The sequence below is a fragment of the Petaurus breviceps genome, unplaced genomic scaffold (genome assembly GCF_028583685.1).
Source record: "Petaurus breviceps papuanus isolate PSGF00001 unplaced genomic scaffold, PetGlider_PUasm1.0 90667, whole genome shotgun sequence".
NCBI lineage: Eukaryota > Metazoa > Chordata > Mammalia > Diprotodontia > Petauridae > Petaurus > Petaurus breviceps.
The window spans coordinates 1,358,719-1,384,176 of NW_027187302.1; the positions used below are offsets into that span (position 1 = coordinate 1,358,719).

Below are 25,458 nucleotides of genomic sequence, written 5' to 3' on the forward strand. Positions count from 1 at the left end.
AAGCAAAGCTACTCCCTTTCTACCCTTTCTCCCCATCCTAGAAACACCAATTCTCATTACTTATAAAACTTTTAACTTTTCTTAATGGCTAATAAAATTAGAAATTTAGAAATGATATATAGTAGTGAAGAAAAAAAAAAACTAGGTCTGGAGAATGCTGTTGGTTTTACAAGGACCTCAATTCCTAGCTTTACATTCATTCATAGGACAGGGATAAGAACTTAACTTGTGCTTTCTTTGATAAAGGGAATTCCCAGGTGAGTAACACCCTCTACCAATTCAGACTGGCATCTTCTCTGCAACTTTAGAAAACTGCTTAAACTACTGAGAGGATAAAGTGACATGGCCAGGGTCTAGTACAACTACTCTTTTAGGGTAAGGCCATTTCATATGCTCACTTAGAGTGGGGTAACGCCCATTCAGTGACTAGGCCTCTTTAAGAAGTGAGTCAAGATTGGGTGGCTAGGTGGCACAGTGAGTAGAGCACTGGCCCTGGAGCCAGGAGGACCTGAATTTGAATCCGGCCTCAGACACTTAACACACACACACACACACACACACACACACACACACACACACACACACACACCAATTGCCCTCCAAAAAGCAAAAACAACAACAACAAAAAAGAAATGAGTCAAGGGATGCCCCCTTTAATTAGGGGAAAAAGAAAAAAATAAAAAAAAATCAAGCTGGGAGGGGAAGACCCTCTGGTTGCAGAGAAACAGTTACCACTGACATTCACCATAAGCCAGGAGGGCCCAAAACACAGGCATTAAGTGGAGCTTGGGCAGGGACCTATTGTGGTCCAATATGAGAGTTTCAGAGTACACTTCTTAAAGAGGCCAATTCACTGAATGGGCATTACCTCAATCTATGGTTGTTTTTTTTTCTTTTTGGAGGGGGGAAGGCAGGACAATTGGGTTTAAGTGACTTGCTCAAGGTTACACGGCTAGTAAGTGTTAAGTGTCTGAGGCTGGATTTAAACTCAGGTCCTCCTGACTCCAGTGCCAGTGCTCTATTCACTGCCCCACCTAGCCACCCCTAATTACCTCACTCTAAATGAGAACCTGAAAAGGCCTTGGCCTAAAAGGGCCAGGGCCTCCCATTGCATCTCCACATCTCCAGTTGTCTTGATGAATATCTGTTCACTGGACCCAGATGTCTCTGGAGGAGAAAGTGAGGCTGGTAACCTTGCACAGCCCTCCCTCCCTTTGATTCAAATCAAAGTCAACTACAAGTCATGTCATCATTTCCCTGATGTCACAGTCCTCTTCAAAAACAAGGGACAAACACAACAAAAACAACTTGTATGTATCATAGACAAGACTTGAACCCAGGTCTTCAAAAGCCAGGTCTTCCTGGCTTTTAAGTCAGTTTCTTATCCAGTATCCACACTTCTTTATTCATACTGGTCATGTGTATACACACATATATCTACATATAAAGATATTACATATGATGAATTTAATACTTATATTTAACATGTGAATTGGATCTATATGCAACAATGAATGTATATCTATACAAATACATATGCACATAATGTATATATTAATGCACGTATCCCTATATATGTATACACACACCAATACATGTATGTGTGTGAATATGAACATATGTGAATGTGCTTATATGTGTATGTCTGTATCTGTCTGTCTATCTATCTGGTATGATTATGGCTAGTCTGATAGGTGCAAGGCAATTAGATATAACCAGGGACTCTGTCTATTTATCTAGAATGATTATGGCTAGTCTGTTATGTGCAAGAAAATTCGATATAACCAGGGACTTGCTGTTAAATGTTTAACAATTGGTTCTCCAGGAAAAAAGGTAATCACAACACACTTTTAAGTTTAATATGCATTAACATTTTCTCTATCACTTTTTAAAGTCTAGACAATCAACAAAATAATAAATCAAGCCCTGATTTGTCATTTCCAAGGTGTAAATGCCAACAGTGAAAATTTAACAATCAGAAGCAAATTTAATTTGGTCTTATGAACAAATAGGGGCTGGTACCAGCACATACACAGATATAACAAACATTTTAGACACCTACTCAAGCAATGGGGAGATACATTTGGTTTGTGCCCTTAGGATCTAGTAGGGGGAAATACACAGACACATGCCAACGAGTGGATGCTTAATCAATAGGTGTCAAATTGAACTGAAAAGTTAGCTTTCTTTGCTGGGTCTGTGATCTCATTCATCAGAATAATTCATTCTATGTGATTCTTGTCTGTCTTCCCATAAATCCTGCCCAGAGAATTCACCCTATTCACTTGAAAACTCCTATTACTTTTTTTTAATACCATGAAGGTTACCAATGTAGCGCACAGACCACCCAATTATCATTTTCCTTGTATTTGTCCGAATCTTTTTTGGATAACCTATATCCTTGTAATGTCTTTCATGATACTTCCTGCACACAGCTAATCTTTGGAAATATACTTTAGTCTTCAGATACCTCCTATGCATCTTTGGAAGGCCCATAATTTTGATTCTTTTGATGTTCCACTATCCATAGTTATGTAACATCATCTGGAGAATATGGTAATTAAAGTGGTAGGTTTTTATAGAAGTGAAATGCTTAGGATGACTGAAAACACAATGCAGTTTTCCATATGTGATTCTTCTCATCTCTGGACTAACTCATTATACACTGATCAATGTTAAATATGCATGAATGGATTAAGTGGGTCATCTTTCTAGCTGTATGTCATAACTAAGACATCCACTTTGTCATTTCTGTGTGCATGATTAAACTGATCGTCTTGGAATAATTATGGATTTTTCTCAAGGAGGCTTTGCATCCTTCTGAGCCTCAATGTAGTGTAATGTTACATAAAAATAGGAACATATGGAGAATCTCAACAATAATAAGATATTCTTTTTATGCAGATTCATGACAATGCCAAATGCCTTAGGTAAACATCTCTTATAGCATCTTGGCTATTTTAATATATGCATTGAAGACACTTTGGTTGAGAAGAGCCTTTAAAATAGCAATTTGTCCTATTCAGTCAAATACTTTTAAAAAATCAACCATTGATGCTATATGGTTTTCTATCATCTATATCTCTCAGTTGTATAACTGTAAAGATGTGTTTATATATACATGTATATATAAAATATATGTATGTATGTGCATATACACACACATAGATATACACACATATTTAATCTGTAAAAGCATGCCTGTGTACTGCATTTTTTTCACCTAGTTTACCTTCAATGTGGGCCTAGAACATTTTCAATACATATAAAAGATAAGTAAGTAAGCCTATGGCATAGTTGCTAATAATTCCTCAAAAGTTGCTTTGAAAAATAAAGCACAATATGTGATCTTACATAATTGTTTCCATTTTTTCAGAAACTTCTCCCTTTGAAGCACTTTGAAAATTTCCTTAAAAGTTTTAGAAACTTTGCTGTTCCAACACAAAATTCTTTTGTGTGTACTTAATCTGGTGCTGATGAAAAATATTTCCCTTTTGGGGGGGGAGGGGTTAGTGATCTTAAGCGGGATTCAATGGGAATGCTATGATAACAATGTTCTTATGTCTTCAATTTTAGTATTTACTTTGCTCTAAGTCATTGATCTGATTGCAACCCAGACAATTGATTCTCAAATGACTCCAACAAGTCAGCAGCCACACACTTCCTCTCTGTTAGGATGTGGCAGGTTTCAGTAATTATTATGATCCTGTTTGGTGATTACTGTATCTAGTACCTCTTGACCTTTCTCAATGAACTCATTCAAGATATATAGGCAGGAGACTTCTGAGTCATTTGTAAACCTTTGTCTTCTTCTGTTTCTTGACTTGATTCACTATTTTTGCTGTCCTGCTCTGTGCCTTTCTTTTTTTTTCTTTTTGGAGGGGGGAAGGTAGGGCAATTGGGATTAAGTGACTTACCCAAGGTCACACAGCTAGGTTTTTTGTGTGTGTGTGTGTGTGTGTGTGTGTGTGTTTTGTGTCTGAGGCCAGATTTGAACTCAGGTCCTTCTGACTCCAGGGCCAGCACTCTATTCACTGTGCCACCTAGCCGCCCTCTCTGTGCCTGATTTCTCATTGACATGACTCACTATCAAAGTTTTTATGTGGATTTTGTGTAGATAATATTGGCAATGGCTTGATAGAATTTATTTCTTCACCTTGTGCAACTATGTTCATTATCTTCATGGTTATGTTTGCTTCTACTGACTGTGATTGTGATTGTGATAAGGTGAGATGACCAAATGTCCTATGTAATGATGTGTCTTATTATCTTCAGGCACATAATGAGAATGACGTGTTGTGAGAATCAGTATTTGTAAAGAGCTTAGGACAGTTACTTGGAACAAAGTAGGCACTTAATAAATACTTATTACATTTCATTCCACTCTAACGAAACCAATTTCACCCTTATTCACTTTTCCAAAGTGAACCTGTGAGCCTTCTTTACCTTCAGCTGTAACTTCTTTGTCTTCTGGTTTCACTCTCAGTGAGAACATCAATATTGACACAGTTCAGTTCCTCTAAGATTGAGCCAGAATTTCTATGTCTTCTCCTTCCTTTTCCTTTTCCCTTTCCCTTTTATGTGCTCTCTTCCTCTAGAGCAGAGCTATCTTGCTTATTTCTATCTGCATCCCCAATGTTTAGTAGTGTCTGGCACATAGTAAGCACTAAATAAATGATCTATCTTATCTATCTATTTAAAACAGAGTACCCTTTCCTAGCTATCACTCCCCTTCATTGCAATAGCCTGCTGGTTGGTCTGCTATCCCAAGTCTCTCCTCACTCCAGTCTATCCTTAATTTAGGTACCAAAGGGATTTTTCTAATGCATGGGTTTGACCATGTTATTTCCATATTTAATAAACTCTAGTGCTCCCTGTAATAACCAGAATTAAAATCCGTTTGGCATTCAATTGTAAGAAAATATATGTGTGTACTTTGTAGGAGTAAATGATGTCATCAGGAAAAATGCATGATAGAAAAAAGTGGACTAGTCACATGGTGAATTGCCTACATGTCTCTTAATTACTTCAAGTCACTTGAGCCAGGTAAATCTGCTTGAGTACTGAAAAATAACCAAAAAAACTGAAATTGATTATTGGATTTTTTTTTTTCTTTTTTGGAGGGGGAAGGCAGGGAAATTAGGGTTAAGTGATTTGCCGAAGGTCACAAGCTAGTGTTAAGTGTCTGAGACCGGATTTGAACTCAAATTGATTCCAGGGCCAGTGCCCTATTTGCTGAGTCACCTAGCTGCCCCAATTATTGAACTCTTATTAGTGATATATGAAAGATCATGGACAATCTTTTCCGTTGCAATCATTGTGTATTTTGTTCTCCTGATTGTGTTTACTCTCCTTCAATTTTTTCATATACTATGTATATTTTCCCAGGTTCCTTTGAATCCCTCATATTCTTCATTTTAAAAAATGTTTATTTTAAATATTCATTTAAAAAGAATTTGTGTTCTGTTTTTCCCCTCCTAACCTTCCCCCACCCAGTGAGAAGGCAAGCAGTATGATACCCATTATACATATGAAATTATATAAAACATATTTTCATATTAGCTATGTTGTCAAAAAAAGTAAGAAAAATAAATTGAAAAAATTATACTTCAATATTAATTCAGACTTCATCAGTTCTCTCTCTGGAGGTAGATATCATTTTTCATCATTAAGTCATTTGGGATTGTCTTGGATGATTGTATTGATCAGAATAGCTAAGTCATTCAGAGTTGTTGACCATACAACATTGCTGTTATTGTGTACAATGTTCTCCTGGTTCTACTCATTTCACTTTGCATCAGTTCATATATGTGTGCCCAAGTTTTTCTGAAACCATCCTGTTTGTCATTTCTTATAGAAAAAATATTATTCCATCACAATTATATAATACAACTTGTTCAGTCATTCCCTGACATCCCTTCAATTTCCAGTTCTTTGCCAGCACAAAAAAGCTGCTTAAATATTATTGTACATATATTTAATTTTCCTTTTTCTCTGATCTCTTTGGGATGCAAGACCTAGTAGTGGTATTACTGGGTCAAAAGGCATGCATAGGGAGGCGGAGCAAGATGGCAGAGCAGAAGCAGGACCTCCAAGAGGCTCCGGCTTCTACCTTCCCCAATCTATGTAAAAGGGGACTCTTAACAAAGTTTGGAGCTGCAGAACCCACAAAATGACACAGAGAAGCTAATCTCCTACTGAGGACAGCCTGAGAGACTGGCAGGAATTGGCCAGCTCAGCAATCTGGGAGCTGAGCCAGGCCCCACACTGAGGCTTTAGCCCCAGGGCGGGCCTGACCAGCAACAGTGGGAGGGACTTCAGATCAGCAGCAGCTATGGCCATTAACAGATTTATCAACACAAAGATGCGAAGGACAAAGTGAGAGGTCAGTGCAGTCTGGACTTTAGGTCCCAGTAAGTGGGAGTGCGTGACCTTTGCCCCTGGGGCGAGAAGCCGCTAAGACGCCTAGCACAGACAGCCAGTGCAATGTGGCAGCTTCAGCTCCTGGCCTGCAGAGTGTAGGGGGACCAAGAGACCCGTCTGAGGGGCAATTGCTCTTGCTTTAACCTGCTTGGATCTGGATTGCATCTAGGGTTGAGGTCCTAGGGTGTGTATCCAGCTTGCCAGAGCCCATGGAGGCCTCAGAGAGGGCACCCAACTAATACTTCTAGAAGCTGAGAAAACCCCAGTGTTTGGGACCAAAGCTCCCCTGTCTGGTGGCAGAGTCCTACTGTGGCAAAAAGCCCAGGGGTCAAGTGATTGAGGGGCGACATGACCAGGCAAAGGAAACAAAGCAGACAGAAGATTCCAACATTAGACTCCTATTTTGGGGACAAAAAGGAGCAAAGCATGGAATAGGAGGAAGACAGTGAAGTCAGAACTACTGCACCACAAACTTCAAAGGAAAATACAAGCTAGTTACAGGCAATAGAGGACCTTAAGAAGCAGATAAGAGAAGTGGAGGAAATATTGGGAAGAGAAATGAGAACAATGCAAGAAAATTACAAACTGAGAGTCAACAGCCTGAGGAAAATCACAGCTTAAAAAATAGACTAACTCAAATAGCAAAAGAGGCTCAAAAAAGCAATGAGGAGAAGAATGCCTTAAAAAGTCGAATTTGCCAGATGGAAAAAGAATCTCAAAAGCTCAATGAGGAGAATCATTGCTTCAGAATTAGATTAGAGCAAATGGAAGCTAATGACTTTATGAGAAATCAAGATGCTGTTAAAAAGATTCAAACAAGTGAAAGAATAGAAAGCAATGTGAAATATCCCATGGGAAAAACCACTGACCTGGAAAATAGATCCAGGAGAGAGAATTTAAAAATTATTGGACTACCTGAAAGCCATGATCAAAGTAAGAACCTAGAAATCATCCTCCAGGAAGTTCTCAAAGAAAACTGCCCTGATGTTTTAGAACGAGAGGGCAAAATAGAGGTTGAAAGAATCCACCGATCACCTCCCGAAAAAGATCCCAAAAAGAAAACTCCTAGGAATATTATAGCCAGGTTCCAGAATTCCCAGGTTAAGGAGAGAATATTACAAGCAGCTAGGAAGAAACAATTTGAATATTGTGGAAACACAATCAGGATAACCCAGGATCTGGCAGCTTCTACACTGAGGGATCGAAGGGCTTGGAATATGATATTCCAGAGGTCAAAGGAGCTGGGATTAAAACCAAGAGTCACCTACCCAGCAAAACTGAGTATCATGTTTCAGGGGAAAATATGGTCATTCAGTGGAATAGAGGACTTTCAAGCATTCTTGATGAAAAAACCAGAGTTGAATAGAAAATTTGACATTCAGATACAAGAAGCAAGAGAAGCATGAGAAGATAAACAAGGAAAAGAAATCATAAGGAACTTATCAAAGTTGAACTATTAGCATTCCTACATGGAAAAACCATAATTGTAACTGATGAAACTTTTCTAAGTATGAAAATAGTTGAAGGTAATAGAAATATATATATGAGGGTATATGGGCATATGAATACATATGTGAATGTGTGTATATATGTTTACAGGTATACATAGATAGAGGACACAGGACCAATTTAACAGGAAGGGATGATTCTTAAAAGGTGAAATTAAGAGGTGAGAGAGGAATATAATGAGAGGAGATGGGGAGAGACAAAATGGGGTAAACTATCTCATATAGAAGAGGCAAGGGAAAATGGTTACAATGGAGGGGAAGAATAGGAAGGCAAAAGGGAATGGGTCAACCTTATTCTCATTGAATTTGGCTTGGGGAGGAATGAAATACACACTAAATAGGGTATCTTACCCTACAGGAGAGTAGGGGGGAAGGGGATGAGAAGGGGGTGAGAAGGGGGATGATGGAAGGGAGAGCAGGCTAGGGGGGAAGGGAAGTTGGAAGCATGCACTTTTGAAAAGGGACAGGATCACAGTAGAGAATAGAACAAGTGGGAAGTGGGATAGGAGGGAGGGAAATATAGTCAATCTTTACAATATATCTACTATGTTATTGTTTTACATTAGCTACACATATACAGCCTATACTGAACTGCTTATCTTCCCAGTAAGGGTGGGTGACAAGGGAGGAAGGGAATGAATCTTTATTAAAAGAATGAATCTTTGAAAAATGAATTTTTCAAAGTTTTAAAATCAAATGTTTAAATTATGTATATATATTTATATATATAAACTATTATTAATACTATTTTACATGTAATTGGGAAATGAGATATACAGGCTCTGGGGCATAGAGATCTACCATGCCCTACTGGAAAAGTCGAAAGGGGTATGGGAGAAAATATGGGAGAGAGCAGATTGGAGGAGGGGATATCCTGTGGGACTGCTATTTTGGGGTGGTGGTTAGGGGAAAAATGGGGAGAAAATTTGTAATTCAAAATCTGGCGGAAATGAATGATGTAAATCAGAAGTTAATAAAGCATTTGAAAAATGAAAAAAAAAAGGCATGCATAGTTTTATAGCCCTTTGGGCATAGTTCCAAATTGTTCTCCAAAGTGGGTGAACTAGTTCACAACTCCACCAACAGTGCATTAGTGTCCCAATTTTTCCACATCCCTTCCAGCATTTGTCATGTTCTTTTTCTGTCATGTAAGCCAATCTGATAGGTGGGGGATGGTACCTCTGAATGCTCTAAATAGTGATTTAAAGCATTTTTTTCATATGACTATAGACATCTTTGATTTCTTCTGAAAACTACATGTTCACATATTCTTTGACCATGAGGAGGAAGAGGTATTGTATCTTAAGGTGTAATAATACTCTCTTTCATTGATGTATCACAATTTGTTGAGCCATTCCCCAATTGATGAGGCCCGCCTTTTTTTTTTTTTTAACACCTATATTCTACTGGTTTCAATGTATGGTTGCAAGACATGAAATTTGACAATCTCCAAATAGGTGGAAATGAGTATCACACAGATAACAATAGAGAGGTGCACTGTGGGTGTAAGCAACTTGCAATATATAACAAAGAATAGGTTTGTAAGATGTTATGAGGGAAATAAAGGATAGAAAAAGAAGATGGGCTGGTCATTTGATGAGGGTGAAGGATGACTGGAGGACAACCTCAGTGTTCACCTAATGTCCTTGAGATGCCAGGAGAAAATGAGGAAAGGTAGACTCCCTCTGTAAAAACTTATGGGACAACATGGACAAAAGCCACACAAGATGGACATGCATGGATGGGTTGAGATCCTCATCACTGCAGGAAAAATCCAAATGAATGAGATCTCAGAGGCATTAGACTGTAAGCTCCTTGAGGGCAAGGACAATTTTTTTTGTCTCTTTTTGTATCCCCAGCACTTAGCACAAGTACCCAGCACATAGTAGGTACTTAATATTTGACGAATTGATTCATCTGAATATTTGAGGTAGACTGAAATGCAGTTAGAAAAGCACAAGTAGGATGGGGAGGGTCTCCAGTTCTTGCCACATGAAGCTTGAAGAACATGTGCATGCTTAGACTAGGATATAACTACTATATCTTCAACTATATGAAGAGCTCTTCTGCAGAAGAAATATCAGACCAAATATCTATTTGGTCCCAGAGGGCAGTACTAGGAGCAGTGGGCAGATCTTCTGAAAACAGGGACATGAGAACTACCTAAAAGTGGAATGGAATGTTTTGAGAGGTAATGAGTTCCTCTCACTAAAGTTCCTGAATTAAAGGTTAAATGAGCATTTGGGGATGTTGCAGGTGGGTTCTTTTTTTAAAGGTGGAAATAGAGTTAGAATTTGCTAGACCATCAGGTCCCTTCTGACTTGGAAAATCTGTGATGTGTTAAGAATTAAAAAACACTGGGCCAGGTGGTGCAGTGAGTAAGAGCACTGGCCCCAGAGTCGGGAGACCTGGGATTGGTTCTGGGCTCAGATACTTAACACCCACACAAAAATAACTGGCCATGTAACCTTGAGCAAGTTACTTAACCCTGATTGCTTTAAAAAAAAAGAATTAAAAAAACCATCATGGCAAAGTGACCAATATTTTCTATCTCTTGGGGAAAACCTAAAAATACCTGTAACCACATTTCTTTCCATTCAGAATTATGTCAACCAAGACAAGCAGTAACATTTGAGCCTGATCTAGGGTAGTGGCAGCGGGAAAACAAAGAATTAGATGCAAGAACCATTACAAAGGAAAAATTAGTAGAATTTGGTATGTAGATATTGGATAGAGAGACAGAAGACAAAGATAACTCAAGATTTAAAGCCTAAGACTGAAAGGCTGCTAGTACCTTTTCTTGTTTTCATATCATCTCCTCTAGAATGTAAGTTCCCTGAGGGAAGGGCTGCTTCAGTTCTGTTCAGAACCTATCACATATTGACAGTTTAATAAAGCTTGCTGGTTTGTTAGAAGAATGAAGATGGCAGTGACGGTGCATTTTTAGTTATTATGGAGATGTTGAGTTTTAATTTTTCAATATTGACTTCAAATTGATAGCAGGTCATTTAGATGATGACCAGTAGCAGCTGGAGATACATGATTAATGCCTGAAAAAGTCTTGAGTAGATCAAGATACTGAGATTTAGGATTAATTTTTATATATTTAATAGGCTATGGGGAGGCATTAGATCTCCAAGAGAAATGAGTGAAGGATTCTGCATTGTATCTTTGGCTTCTGACTTGACAAGTGTGTACACTACCCCAACCCCAGATTGACTGGAAGATGCCCAGTAGTTGCATAAGAATAGCATTTTTGATCTACTTCTGATTACCCAATTGTCTAGGTATGGGAGTACATATTGTCCTCGGGTTATGTGTGGACTTTGCAGAACTCCCACTACTGTTAGCTTGTTTTAAGAAGATGTAATTTGTTTAAATAAATAGGGGCTTCTCTTCTCCCAAGTAGCAGGTCAGGTATTCTAGAAAGTGATATTGGGGCACAGATGAAGGAACATTGGCAGTAAGAAGGGCATGAAGCAAAGGGGCCAAAGAAAAGGATAAAGAACATCTTTCAGGGTCTGAGAATGAAGCTTTAAAAGAAGGTGGAACCCAACTCTAATAGATTTAGAGCTGGAAGGGCCTTTAGTTCAGTCCCTATAATTTTATAGACAAAAAGAAAGGAAAAAGGATAGATACTCCAAGTATCTGACTGTAGACCTCATGCAAAAAGACCTGTTGTTGTGAAAAATAAGACCAGATTAGAAATCCTTAATGTTTCCAGGTAGAAAGGAAACAGGCAGTGGTGGCAGGGTTACTGCTTCTGATTCAGAGGGTCTTGCAAAACAGGACCCCCACCACCAGGGTTTTTGTGGCTGGCTCAAACTCTAGGTTCAAGTGGAGTACTAGCTGGGAAGACTCTCTTTTGGTATAAGATGAAAATCAGAACAGTCACTATGATGAAGAGGAAAGAGGTCTCTTGGTGAACCCAAAGATGAGGTATTTCAGATATACCTCCTACTCACAGTCTTTCTAGAACCTCCCACCCCATTTTGCATTATTCATGAAGCCAAAGGTAAGTTCAGTCCCCACAGGGATCAAATGCCAAAGGTATTTGTTAAAGAAGCCTAGGCTGAGATTGGTCCAGTAGCTCTCTAGTTGCATGAACTCCAGACATAGTGTCTTTGCGGCACTGAAGCAGCCACGTTTGTTCTTTTGGATGACCGTGCTAAGTGTGGATTGGTAGGCCAATAGGCAGAAAGGCACAAACATATAGCTATGTTGATAGATGACTTTGTAGACAAAAACATGCCTCAGAGCTCATACCAAACAATAACAAAAGTAGAAAATTTTATTACTTCATGGTATAATTCTTTCATACAAACATAAATAAAATGATAAATTATAAGGCTCACAACCTCTTCTTTTGGAAAACAATGAGACTAATATATACATACTTCTCATTTTTTCTCTGCTTCCAAATGTGCACATTTTATCTAGTTTTCAATACACACAGTGTTACCAAAAATTCAGTTTAAAATTAAAAATCTCTTCTTGCAAATGAAAAGAAAGTTTAATATAAAGACACAAATTACTTGAATTTGAGGCTTCCAGAATCAATCTTAGCTTTATGAAATGCCCAACATCATGTTCCATTTGAATACGCACAGCTAAATTTGAGCTTGAATATTAAAAATAACCATGAAAATGGATATTGAAAAAATTTTCACATACATCTTTTACATAATTTAAACCAAGATCTGCCCTTATGGACCACAGAAAAGTGCTATTTTGTAATGCTTGTTCTAGAAAAGTTATTAAGTTCAACTGCGACGGCTTTAATTTATTTATGAAGCTTACTCCCTTCATTCATCTATCTCCTGACCTCAAAAAAGGAACTGCTAGAAATGATATAAATGGAACTAGTATTTGGGATTTGTTTGCTTAAACACAATCCCATGTTGCAAAGTCACAGTTTTAAACAACTGATAGATTTAACTTCTCTTTATTCTGGAAGGATACCAGGTGTGGTGGGAAGAGCCACCTCAAGGAAGGATGAAGGTGAAACTGGGAAAAGAAGAAAAATAATTCTGAACACCGTGAAACAACTGTTCTCTTTCAAATTGCAGGGGGAGCTGCACTACCTGACCTGAACAATGCCCTCTGACACGACACTCAGGTTACTCCCTAGAGAGTTTTATTATAAGAAAAACAGAAATTGCTTTCTTGGCACAAAGAAAGTGAGTCTATGTTAAATAACAATGTAATCATACAAGCATTTTTCTACAGTCTTTCCATTTCTGTTACATAATAAATTGTTACTTATAATCATTCAATTCATTCCTCTAGATACTTTTGTATTAGTTGACATTTTCTCTACAAACACAATGTGGCACCATCTCATTTTTTCCTCTTTTCCATCAGAGATAGTTTATCTTCTATAGTCCTTGCTTCTTTTGAATAATTTGTGCAAATCTTTTGGCTGTAGGCTCCCTGTCTTTCTTCGGCAAATCTGCTTTTTCTCCTCCTCCTCCCAGGCATCCCCACTCCCTTCCTCTGGAGCCCTAATATTCAGGGACGTTCAGTCCATCTGAGAAAGGAACGGAAACAACAACTCCCTGTTGGTGAAGCTCTCGGAGGACGTCTAACATGGAGTCTAATTCCACACGGAATCTTTCTAGCTCCTGATTCTTCAGCTGTGCCAGCCTTTTCCATTTCTCCACTTCCTTTTCTTGCTCAGTTTCAACCACCTGGCGTGTCTGTTGTATTATCTACAAAGGAAGCATTTCCAAGTTATATCCATTGTTCCAGAGGGTGACAAACAAATCTTTCAGGCTTCTGGATCACAAAAGCAAGCAGCACATGATACACAGAATCTGCCATCCTCCTGGCAGTAGGCAGATGGGGAACCTGCAGCAGTTCAAAACTGATAAATGAATTTCAGCTTTCCTTAGCAAATCCTATCAACCCTATCAAAGCCTTCAGGCTGTGATATTTACTCTTATGTCACAGACTTGTGGGGACTTAAACACTAACTTGCATGGAAAATTATCCAGCTTCCTGATACAATTTAAGAAGTCACGAATTGCTCATGTGTTAGGGCAAAATTCTCTGCTTTTCAAGAACCTGAATAACTTGATAGGGTCAGCAAGCTAGGGAAGGAAAGAAAAAAGAATAAACATATATTCAGTGCCTACTATGTGCCAGGCACTGGGCTAAGTGCTTTACAAATATCTCATTTGATGTTCACAACAATCCTGGGAGATAAGTATCCATTTTACAGTCGAGGAAACTGAGTCAAACAAAGTTTAAGTGACTTGCCCAGGGTGTCACACAGTAATTGTAAATAAAATGTCACACACATGTGTAAATAACATTTTACTCTATTTAAAAATGAAAAAAAAAAGCCCTCTTCAGGCACACACAAAAAAGTGGGGGGCAGATTTAGCCTTTAGGATGTAGTTTATCAGTCTCTGGACTCAGAAAATGGTAGCTACTGCTTTCTGTGAATATACTGAAATGTAATTAACAAATGTTTAGTAGAATGACTACACTAGGCATTTTCTAAGGATAAGATGGATCTCTGTTTTCTCCTCTGCAAAACATCGATACTAGATTAGATTATTTTTAAGGTCCCTTTATAGTTGTGATATGTTACCTAGTGACAAGGGGGCACAGTATTACTACTTAGCAGCTGCAAAATGCTTTATGATAATCAAAAACTAAACAACACACATATTACCTACGTAAGAAGCTTGGCAGAGGAAATCTTCCCCAGATAAAATAACAGATATTCCTAAACATGACATACTCTAGACCTGCCAGGGATAGTTTATGTATGTTTCCCTGGATTCTGATAGCTGGACTGGATAATTCCATTACAATTCTTTCAATGCAATTAAGTCAAATCAAAGTTTATTTTTCCAATTGCTGTTTGCAAAGGCACCATGTTAGGTGCTGTGGTAGACACAGAGAAACATAAAACAGGGCAAGATGGAACTGTAATGTTTTTATTTATAGCAAATGTATTTTAATATGATATTTAAATGACTCATCCAAGATTCGGTATTTTCGTTAATCAGATTTAAAAGCTTTAAATATTTAATATAAACAGGTACAGGGTACTCCTCTGGATTCTCAGGCTTGGTAAAAACACAGGGCAACGTTTCTATGTGGTTGGGTGCAGTCCTGAAAGAGCTGTAATATGAGGCAGAGGAAGCCAATGAAATACAAATCTCTATTTAGATTCATTTAAGTCCTAATTCAGGAGTTCTTGGCTGGTGACTGTAAACTTGTTTTTTTTTTTAATGATAATCATTTCAATATAATTGGCTTCCTTGAGAATTTTCCTATGTATTTTGTACATTAAAAAAATTATTCTGAGAAGAGATCCATAAGTTTTGCCAGACTGTAAAAGAATTCCATGACACAAGAAAGACTAAGAATCCTTGCTTTGATTTTATTTAAATCTAGGTCCAGAATTAATTTGGCATCTTCATCGTGTAGAGGATTTCTAAAAGTCTCTTCTGGTCCTTAAATTCTACAACTATATGAAATATTTTGAGCCTATTACTTCTTGCCTCTTGTTTTAACCAAGAGTCCAAAAGTCCTGTTTTTTGGCTACAAGTACCACATTTAGAGCATAGATTCTTTAGCAATCAACATGTTTACTTGTAATGAAAACTGTGATGTCAGAATGTAGGCTAAGGAAGCAAATGTTTCTAATGTTCACCATCCACTTGGATATATGATTGACAACACTACATCATAGCATGGCATGCTGGAGCTTTCTGGTGACATATCAGTGCAACTAATTCAATGGGATACTCTAATGACACAGTGCTGATGGGTCTTCAGTCATAAGGTGATTTCTGTGTACCTGAGAAGGAAGTCTAACAGTATGAGGAGAACAGGGCAGTGATTCTGTATTTTTTCTTTTTCTTATCCATATTCCTGAATTTTTTCTTAGTTCTTAGATCACTGAAATGCCCAAATGTTTGATTTTGTAGTACCATTTGCCTCAATCTTACCATGTAAACTTCAACTAGTCATACATGTATGATTCTGCCAAATTACAGCCATGTGTTCAATGGTTTTGTATCTAAGTAACATTTTTATTATCCATTAGCACATTAAAAATCTATGTGAATATCAGATGAAATTCTATTTTAATCCACTTATAGTTACTATAATCATATGACACTGCTACTCATGATGGTGGTAAACTAGTAGTTGTCATGTGGAAATGTAATATTTCAATCTAGTTTTTAAATGCTTTACAATGTTATCATCATCAGTATGATTCTCACAAAATGGCAGGTGATATTATTATCCCCATTTCACAGATAAGGAAATTTAAATAAAAAAAAGAGTTAAGTGGCTTGCTCAGGGTCAGGAAGCAAGTTAAGTATCTGGAGTAGAATTTGAACTAAGGCCTTTCTGACCCCAGGTCCAGTGTTCTAACTACTGTACCACCTAACTGCTCCTAAATCTGTGTGTGTCCAATCTACATTCAGACTGTGCATACATTTTACTGAAGCAACGTGTATGTGAACTGTAACAATGGCTGTGCCCATATGACTGATTTGTACTGAAGGAGGACATGAATAAAAATGGCTGGTTGTTAAGAATGGGCAAAATGATGCAAATTGTTCCTTGACTCCTCCAAAGAACAACTGGACTTGCACACTTCTGCACTTTATCTAGTGATACACTGTAAAATGAAATTATTTAATAACAATCACATCAATTTGGGGCTGCTAGGTGACACAGTGAATAGAGTACAGCTCTGGAGTCAGGAGGACCTGAGTTCAAATCCAGCCTCAGACACTTAACACTGACTAGCCCTGTGACTTTAGGCAAGTCACTTAATCCCAATTGCCCTGCCCTCCCCCCTCCAAAAATAAAAAAGCAAAACAAAACAAAACAATCACATCAACAAGAGAAATTCCCCTCTGGCCAGGCAGGCCAATTAGGACTGCTTTTATACAATTAGAGAGACCTCTAATTTTACCTGTTGAAGCTCTTGCTCTCTTTGCACATGCCTCATTTCCATATGTTTGATTTTCCTTTCTAGACCCATGAAATGTTTCATCTCTGGGGTATGGCTTTCTTTGGCCTCTCGCAATTCTTCCAAGAGTTTTGAAATCTACAATCAGAAGTGCAGACCAAATAAGTGAAATATTACTTTCTCACGTTATATCTAAAAGTTGTTTTAATAGCGCATGCTCCGAAAGAATGAAGAAGTCCCTTTGATCTTGTTTCTTTTTAAAATATTTAAGGTCAAAAAGTGCCTTCTTTTTAACAGGGTAAGTGTGGATTTACTGAGGTAACTGATACTTTCCTCTTTCTCCATCCACTCGCAGACCCTTGTCTTGGGGTGCCCAGCCATGCCTTCGGCCTTGAGAGTTGGCAGTACAGTCAGTATATGGAACCATGCCGGTTCTGATGCTTGCTTTGGTGGAGTTTGCTTGACCACAAGATTTCCCCTTTTTCGATAAAAGTAGTGGGAAGGCTATACATAAATTATGACTTAGACTGAGGTTTTCTACATCAGGAGGCTTAGAGATACTGTCCTTTATTTATATCTACTTAAAAACTTATGCTCCAGAGTAATTAGAAAGTTGAGAGGATAAATGTTGAATAAAGTTAAAACAAAAAATACACAAGTGTGAAAATGATGTATTCCTCAGGACATACCTCCCAGTTCTGTTATTTTAATAGTGAGAAGTTTAAGGATCACGGGCATGAAGAACATCATTAAAAGATGCCTTGTACATAGTAGGTACTTAATAATTAATGCTTCTTTTGCTCTTTAAAAATTAAGTATTTAATAGAAGTATAAATTGAATTGAGTACAATCAATTAAAAATATTTTTTCAGTATTTACTATCAACTAAGCATTGCAGGTGAGATGGGGGGGAGTATGCATGTCCTTAAATAGCTTACATTCTAGATGGAGAGACATCATGTTCATATATAGGCACATACCAGATTCACATGATGAGACAATGAGGACTGAGGTCACTGGCTTTGGCAATTAAGAGATCAGTGGTGACTTTAGAGAGATGTTACAATAAAACGATGAGGTCAGAAGCCAGATTTCAGAGAGTTAGAAATGATTAAGGAAAGGAAGTGGAGGGGACCAGCTATATATGCCTTTCTCATGTTTAGCTGAGGAGGAGATAATAAGAGGATACCACTAGCAGAGATGGTGGGAGTGGGTGAGGATTTTTGTTTTTCCCTTAGAGGACATCCTTTTCTAAAGGATAGGGAGGACATGAGCATGATTGTATCCAGCCCGGAAGGAGCCAATACATAGGAAGTAATTAAAGATTAGAAAGAGAGTAGGGGACAACCCGTTGGAGAAGTTGGGATGGAATCTAGGATGCACAGAGTGGGCCTTACTTTGGCAAGAAAGGCTACCTCTCTATGACAGACTGAGATAAAGGAAGAGATAGTGGGGAATATATCTGAGTGATTTGAGATGAGATGGAAGGAAGAAGAGGGAGTTCTCAGGGATTACCTTCAATTTTTTCATGAAATGTGGCAAGGTCCTTAGCTCAGAGGATGAAAGTGGGTGCTGGAGGCTTGAGGAGGGATTGAAATGTTGAGAATAGCTGTTGTGGTGAAAGGGAAAGGGAAACATTTAGGGATCTGTGATAGGTTTGCCTTGCTGAAGTGAGGGCCCAGTTGAGCTATGTAGTGGGCCAACTAAGCATGGCCTCGTGACCCCCTGTTTTATTCAGCAATATGTGAATAGGAGCGAAGGTGATGGATGGGAGCCATCCAAGGTTGGGGTCTGGCAAGGCATGACCAGTGACTGGACAAGAGGGTAAGGAATTTGAGCATAAAGGATAATGTAGCTTCTAACTGATTCACCAAAGTACTGGGATAAGGAAGAGAGGAGTATGGTCAATGCAGGGATGATGGCCTGAAAAAGAATGGAGGGCTGGAGGGACTTAAGAACCATGTTTAATGGTCATAAGGAGAAGAAAAAAATGAAATGACAGAAGATTATGACCAGATAAAGCAGATTTGTTTTTGTGACCATGGAAGTGGATCATTTGTGAATGAAAACAAGATCAAAGGTATAACCCACACAGAGAGATCTGTGTGTGGCTGATGTGAAGTGAAGGAATAGTTCATGGGAAATGAGCAGGTTGAGAACTGGGAAGTTAGGGTATTTGAGGGAATATCAATACACATATTCAAGTCTTCTGATATGAGGGCAGGAGTTGGGGGGGCACATAAAAACTGTGAGTTATGTATTGAACTCAATGAAGGAGAACATTTTGGTGACAAATCTAAATAGTGTGAACCTCAAAAGAGGAGATGTTGCTAAGTTGGGAGAAGAGGGTCTGGAAGTGGCAATGGGAAAAGAGGGTGTATTCTGATTCCTTGACCGTGACCAGGGAGTCAGGGGGTTTAAGTGAAGGTGCAAACACAGTACTGGAAAAGACTGCAGTGTCATCAGGAGGGAGCTAGTTCTCATGAAGTATTAGAAGACAGGAGAAGTGAGAAAGGCAAAGTTTTAAGATGAAATTAAGTTTGCTATTATTCATCAGTATTTCAGAAAGCACAGAGGAAAAGGATGGGTAGATCTGGAGTGGGACACGTGGGAGGGTAAAACTAAGGGGGATGGGAGTGAAGGGATAGGTAGTTGAGGAAGGAAACAAAGGAATTTTTTTACTTCAGCAGCTGAGGATTCAGAGTGTATCTGAAAGTATGCAGATGGAGAAAAAATAGAAACCTTCCTGAAAATGAGAAGTTATCTGCAGAGGCAGTTGGTTGGTCCTCCCTCATTGGAAGTCTTCCACAGCCTGGATGCCTGCTGGTTAGGTATCATATAACAGATTCTTTTCAGGTATGGGTTTGAGCTTAGGTTTCTTCTATCTCTCAAATTCTGTAATACTTCTATTTGCATGCAAGGTACACATGTTTGTACAAACAGTATGGTAAAGATGATAACCTTGTTTATCTTCATTGGCATTTGTTTCAATTTTTTAAAGGGGGCACATCTATTTTATTGTTCCAATTAGCACTGAATAATTAAGTCACTTTTTAGTTTCTTATGTACTGCTAGATTCACCGGCAGCAACAGAAAATGCCTTAAATGCAAAATGTGTACCTTTTAAAGAAATGAATTGTGCAGAGTACAAATTGAAGTTGTATACATAAAAATAATTCACTTTTTTCAGGAAAATTTACTATGTCATCCTGATTGATCACTTAAATTACGTAAACCATAATCTCTTCCTAAAAATTTAATTAAAATACAAATTGCAAAGAGGACTGGGATTTAAGGTCTATAGCTGGTGGTTTCTCTTAGTTTCTTCACTAGCAGAACACTTTTAATATCCATTCTCTTGATTCTTAAATTCAGTGAAGTTCAGATTTTAGGTACAGGACCAAACTGGGAAAAACTGGTAGAAGTTCCAGAGAGGCAGATTTTTAGCTTAAAACATGAAAAACTTTCTAATAATCATAGCTACTGAAAAAGCGAAATGTGTCTTGCCTCCCATTGGAGATAACTAAATGAAAGCGAGGATATGTAAAAGGAACTAGTATATTGGTAGGTATGGATGGGCTCTTCTAGTTCATCCTTCCTTCCAGTCCTGAGATTCTGGCATTTTATGATTTAAATCCATGTGCTTTATGATTTCATAATACCTATACCCATTCCTAAATGAGCCAACTGTCATTCATATACTGGAGTCTGCCTACCAATGGCAATTTACAAAGATATACATAATGAGTCAGTAAGGAAGATGATACATGTACCTTCTAAACTGTGTTTTGAAATTCCCTAAGTATTTTGACTTCTTACTTAGTAATGAGAAAAATAAATCTTAAGCCATAAAAATAATTCTTTTAGTTCTTAAAAATCTCATATTTTAATGAACTATGGCATACTTTCTGCTACTGTTAAGCATTTGCAATTGGGGAAACAATTAAGTTTAATATCTATTTTATATGGGAATACTCTTGTTCATCCAATCATTAACGTTTTGTGTGTAGATTGGGAAAAGAATATTAGACTTCAGTTCACACATGAATAATTTGCCGAGACTCTGACATGTGCCTGGATGATTCTGGCTACTTCTATTTAGCTCTTTGTTTAAAAAAAACAACACATGAAAACAAGAATTTGACAGATATTGCAAAAATAACTGAAAATCATTATAAATCTTTTCCATCTCTTACCTCTTTTTGAAGGATTTCCTCTCGAACTTGAGAAATTGCTAAGGATTCTTTATTTCCTTGTAGCTCACTAACTTGTGTTTGAAGATGTTTTATAAGGACCTAGGGAAATGTACCAAATATGTTACATTTAAAAAACCTCACTTTTGAACAGTTATTTGAAAAAATACGAAATATTATTTCATGAGAATTCTGATTACTACTTACATTACTGCTAATTTGAGGGGTCAAAATTAAAATATACAATTTTCTTGTGAAGGAAGGTGAATAAACTGACTGAAAAGGGATATTCTTTTCCTTACATCTAGTACTTTAAAATAAAATATACTTTAAATACAATTTGGAGCCTCTGAGAACATTTGGTTTCTACCAGTGTTTTGAAGGTCTCAAACTCTTATTACTCTAATGGATTGATGCTAGGCATTTTGAAATGGCATATGTCTAAATCTAAGCATTATAAGCTGAATTGTTTATTATTGTTAGTTACAAAGCAATGTCATTCTTCTTGCTTTGATTCTTCTGAAAGTTAAAACACAGTTAGAGTTAGTTTTACTCAGATTCTACTTTTAAAACTTGCTAATACACATAAGCCATAGAGTGGGGCATACTGGATATTTAGTAAAGCATATTTCAACTGAAATAAGAGACAGTAATATAGAGCCATATTGTCATAGGCTTATAAGTTGTCAGCATGTTAAATCATGATTACTAGAAAAAAAGGTAATGGGGTCAGACTAACGAATAAATGATTTTTCTTCCAAAAGAAAAGATGACCTCACATCTAAGAGTTTAACTAATATCCTAAGCCCACTAGTCAAAATTGTATCTGCCATGAATTCACTATAAATGTATAGCAAAAACCACTTAAGGAAAAGTTTATTTGGGAAACTTGGGGATAAATCTGCACAAAACTATGGTATTGGCCCATATTTAGATTATGCCATAAATATAACATGTCTTTGAAAAGAAAAAATGACAGCTGTAATAAAAATGACAATTTGTTATTAAAATGAATGAAATGAAAAATGAAATGAAAAAATGAAAAATAACAATCACTTAAGCCTGATTTTTTTTGGGGGAAAAGTACAGACTATATTGAGACCAATGCAATTTTTACAGGGTTTTAAAAAAATAGGAAAGTTAAAATTGGAGTATTGCCTTCCACAAAAAAACCAATAATTTTCCATTACTATTCCACAGGCCAAAGTTATTTTTCAATACTTCAAAAATTAAATAGTGCTTTGTAAGTAGCCACTAAAAAAGTCAGAGTTGGTAAAGTAAAAACAGAATTATTTTCATGTACCTCTTGTGTTGAGATTTTGCGATTTAGCTCAGCTACTTTGGAAGAAGAATTTTCTATAGCATGTTGGCAAAGAAGTTTTTCTACTTCCCGTTGGTGAGAGGCTTTGAGGGCAGCAATGCGCTCTGCTGCATCTTCTTGGGTTCTAGAAAGATGAAAAAAGGAAGCTTGGGTATAACTACTTCTTTAGATTCTACCAACCCTGAATTAACAAAGAATTATTTCAAGGAACTTCATATTATCAAAGGGATTATCTTTCTGTCTCAATATGAAGCAAAATTCCTAACCTCTAGTCATTTAAAATGTACTTAAATCTCTTGAATGGATTCTGAGAAAAATTAAAGTTTTTATCTGCTTGAAGTTCTCAATAATAGTGGCTAGTCTGTATGTATTTCTATATATCGCTTTAAAGTTTGCTAAGAGCTATACATATGCTATCTCATTTGATTTTCACAACAAGCTTGAGAAGTAGGAGGCATTATCTCCATCTTACAGACAAGGAAACAGAGGCAGACAGAGGTTGTGACTTACCCAGGACCATACAACTAGTAAACATCTGAGACAGGATTCAAACTCAAGTCTTCCTGACTTCAAGTCCCATCCTTTATCCACCGTTCTACCTACTTGCCTCAACAGTCTTTATTACAGTTTTTAATAGAGGCAGTACTCATCACTTTTTGTTCCATAATTTCTACCTGTGCTACACTAGAAATAGATTCATGTTTGTGGAGGTAGATTGATTTTTACACTAATCATGGAAGCTACTATTGGACTTTTACTTTTTCTGACTATGAGGGCAATGTCAGAGGTAGTTTACTAAATGACATTATTGTCAAAGAACTGATGATGCCCTTATCATAAACAAGTTAATGGTTTACTATATTATTAAAAAGTAAGCATAAAGAAGGCTAATGTAAGTGAAAAGTTCACTAAAAGGTCTCAGATTCTCTAACTTATTTCTAGTCTTCTGATAGCATTCTAATTTAGTGTTTTACAAAGTTCACTTGTTTACCTTTTCACAGTACTTTCAGAATGGGCTAGTGCTGCTTCAGACTTGACCCTCTGCTCACTCATTTCAGAAGTCAGTCGTTCCAGCTCATTTTTTAATCTGGAGTTTTCTTGTAAAACTTCTGATATGTGGGAATCTGCAAAGGCATGTGGTTCATACAGTTTGCTATCCAAGGTTTCTGGGAAGGATTCAGCATTCCTTTTACTGGAGATCAAAAGATCCTTCTTCACCTTTTTGTCAGATCTTTCCTCACTTCCAGGTTTGTCAGCTGAGTTCTGATTGGACAACATTAATCGTCTCTCTTTTTGAAGTTTCTCTATAGTTTTTGTAAGATCTTGTATTTCTCTTCCTTTTGCAGCCAGTTCCTGATTAAGTCTTACTAATCTGGCTTTTGTGTGAGCCTGTTCCACTTGGAATTCTAAAGACTGGAAATCTTTATCATTTATTTCATTCTTCTTGAGTTCTAACTGGGCATTTTGATTTTTAAGAATTTCTATTTCAGCTTCCAGGGTTTTTATAGTGACCCGATGGGCCTCTTTCATGTCACAAAGTTCTTGCTCCAGGGCCTTCATACTGGCCGAGTTTTCGTGTTTCTTTTGCTCATCTGTTAATTTACTGGCAAGACGCTGTTCAAGCTCCATCACTTGCTGTTCATATTGAATCTGGAAAAAATTAACATAATGTCCAAGAGCTCCTCTAAGTTCATGAAAGCACTTAATACAATGCTATAGCCTGTTCATTCAAGATAAAAACAAGAAAATTCCCCTTATGAAAAAAAGCACTGTGAACTCATCTACTCATTCCTCTACCTATTATCTGATAGGCACATAACACCCAGATCAAATAAGTCTTGCTTAGGACCCCAGGAGGCAGGAAACAGTTAAATAAATAAATATTTAACAGTATATTGTACTCTGAATACTTGTTTCATAATTGCTGACATGCTGCTTCCTAAATTGTTCTTTCAAGTCTCCTCAAAGCAGATTACAAATTCCTTAAAGGGAGTGATTAATAGATCATCATGCATAGTAAAGGCCTTTGTGTACAATATTGGTTGAATAAATAACTATCCCATTAGTAAGTACTCTCTGAGGGAATCTGGCCACTAATTCTGTTATAGAAATTAGGCTATCTTGGGGCGGCTAGGTGGCACAGTGAATAGAGCACTGGCCCTGGAGTCAGGAGGACCTGAGTTCAAATCCAGCCTCAGTGACTTAACACTTACTAGCCTTGTGACCTTGGGCAAGTCACTTAACCCCAATTGCCCTGCCCTCCCCCCGCCAAAAAAAAAAAAAGAAATTAGGATATCTCATAGGAGGGAGAGAGGTCAGCTGTCTGGCATAAACATGTCAATTTTGAAATGAACCCCTCTGTATAAACTCAAACTTGTTTGGACACCTACTTTCTTGAATTCTTGCCTGTACCAATAGGCCAAGTTTTACTGTTTATACTCTTGCATTTCCACATTAAATGGACAACGCTCACCTGCACTTCTGAACCTTGGTTATGCCTTCTGACTGTGGTCTGACTTACTGGTTAACTCAACCTCCTCACTACCTGTGACATTACTGCTTCATATCATTCCATCCAGAGCAGGCCGGCCTGCCATGAGGGACTCTTGGGCACAGCCCCTGGCTAGCCTTGGCCCTGCCTGGATGTGAGGCCAGGAGGAACAGCTCTAAGAAAAGATCTAAAGACAATGCTGACAACTGCGACAAGAGTTAGGCAAGATGTTTAGGTAATGAGAGGAAATACTAGCCAAAATAAATGTTAGGAGTCTCTCTTCATCTTCATTATCTGTACCATCCTACTGTCCTTTTATCAGAAATAACATCTTCTTACCTTTATTTTTTGAAACTGCTGTTCCATAGTACGAAGACTTTTTTTTGCTTCTTCATCTTTACCCTCAAGCTCAGCTTCTAATTTCTTCATGCGTTTTTCCATAAATTCAACTGTATTTTTAGGTGAAACATCTGTATCACCTGCTGCTGAGGCAGCCAATATTAAAGCAGGTATAGAATTAGGATACCTTCTTTTTATAATTCCTTCCATTTCTTTAACCTATTGAAATATAA

At 37.6% G+C, this 25,458-nt stretch overlaps 1 protein-coding gene across 5 annotated transcripts in view; it reads right to left on the reverse strand.

Moving 5' to 3' along the window:
* Positions 1-13,046: 13,046 nt before the first annotated feature.
* Positions 13,047-25,458, reverse strand: part of CEP162 (centrosomal protein 162) — a 144,169-nt gene continuing 131,757 nt past the window's right edge. For all 5 annotated transcript variants that reach the window (XM_069065081.1, XM_069065082.1, XM_069065080.1 and 2 more), the window contains 6 exons: positions 25,226-25,444; positions 23,387-24,045; positions 22,378-22,519; positions 21,078-21,176; positions 16,885-17,019; positions 13,047-13,642 (listed from right to left, as the gene is read on the reverse strand). In XM_069065081.1, the coding sequence (XP_068921182.1) occupies positions 13,436-13,642; positions 16,885-17,019; positions 21,078-21,176; positions 22,378-22,519; positions 23,387-24,045; positions 25,226-25,444 (1,461 nt within the window). In that variant the 3' untranslated portion in view covers positions 13,047-13,435. The remainder of the gene's footprint in view (positions 13,643-16,884; positions 17,020-21,077; positions 21,177-22,377; positions 22,520-23,386; positions 24,046-25,225; positions 25,445-25,458) is intronic.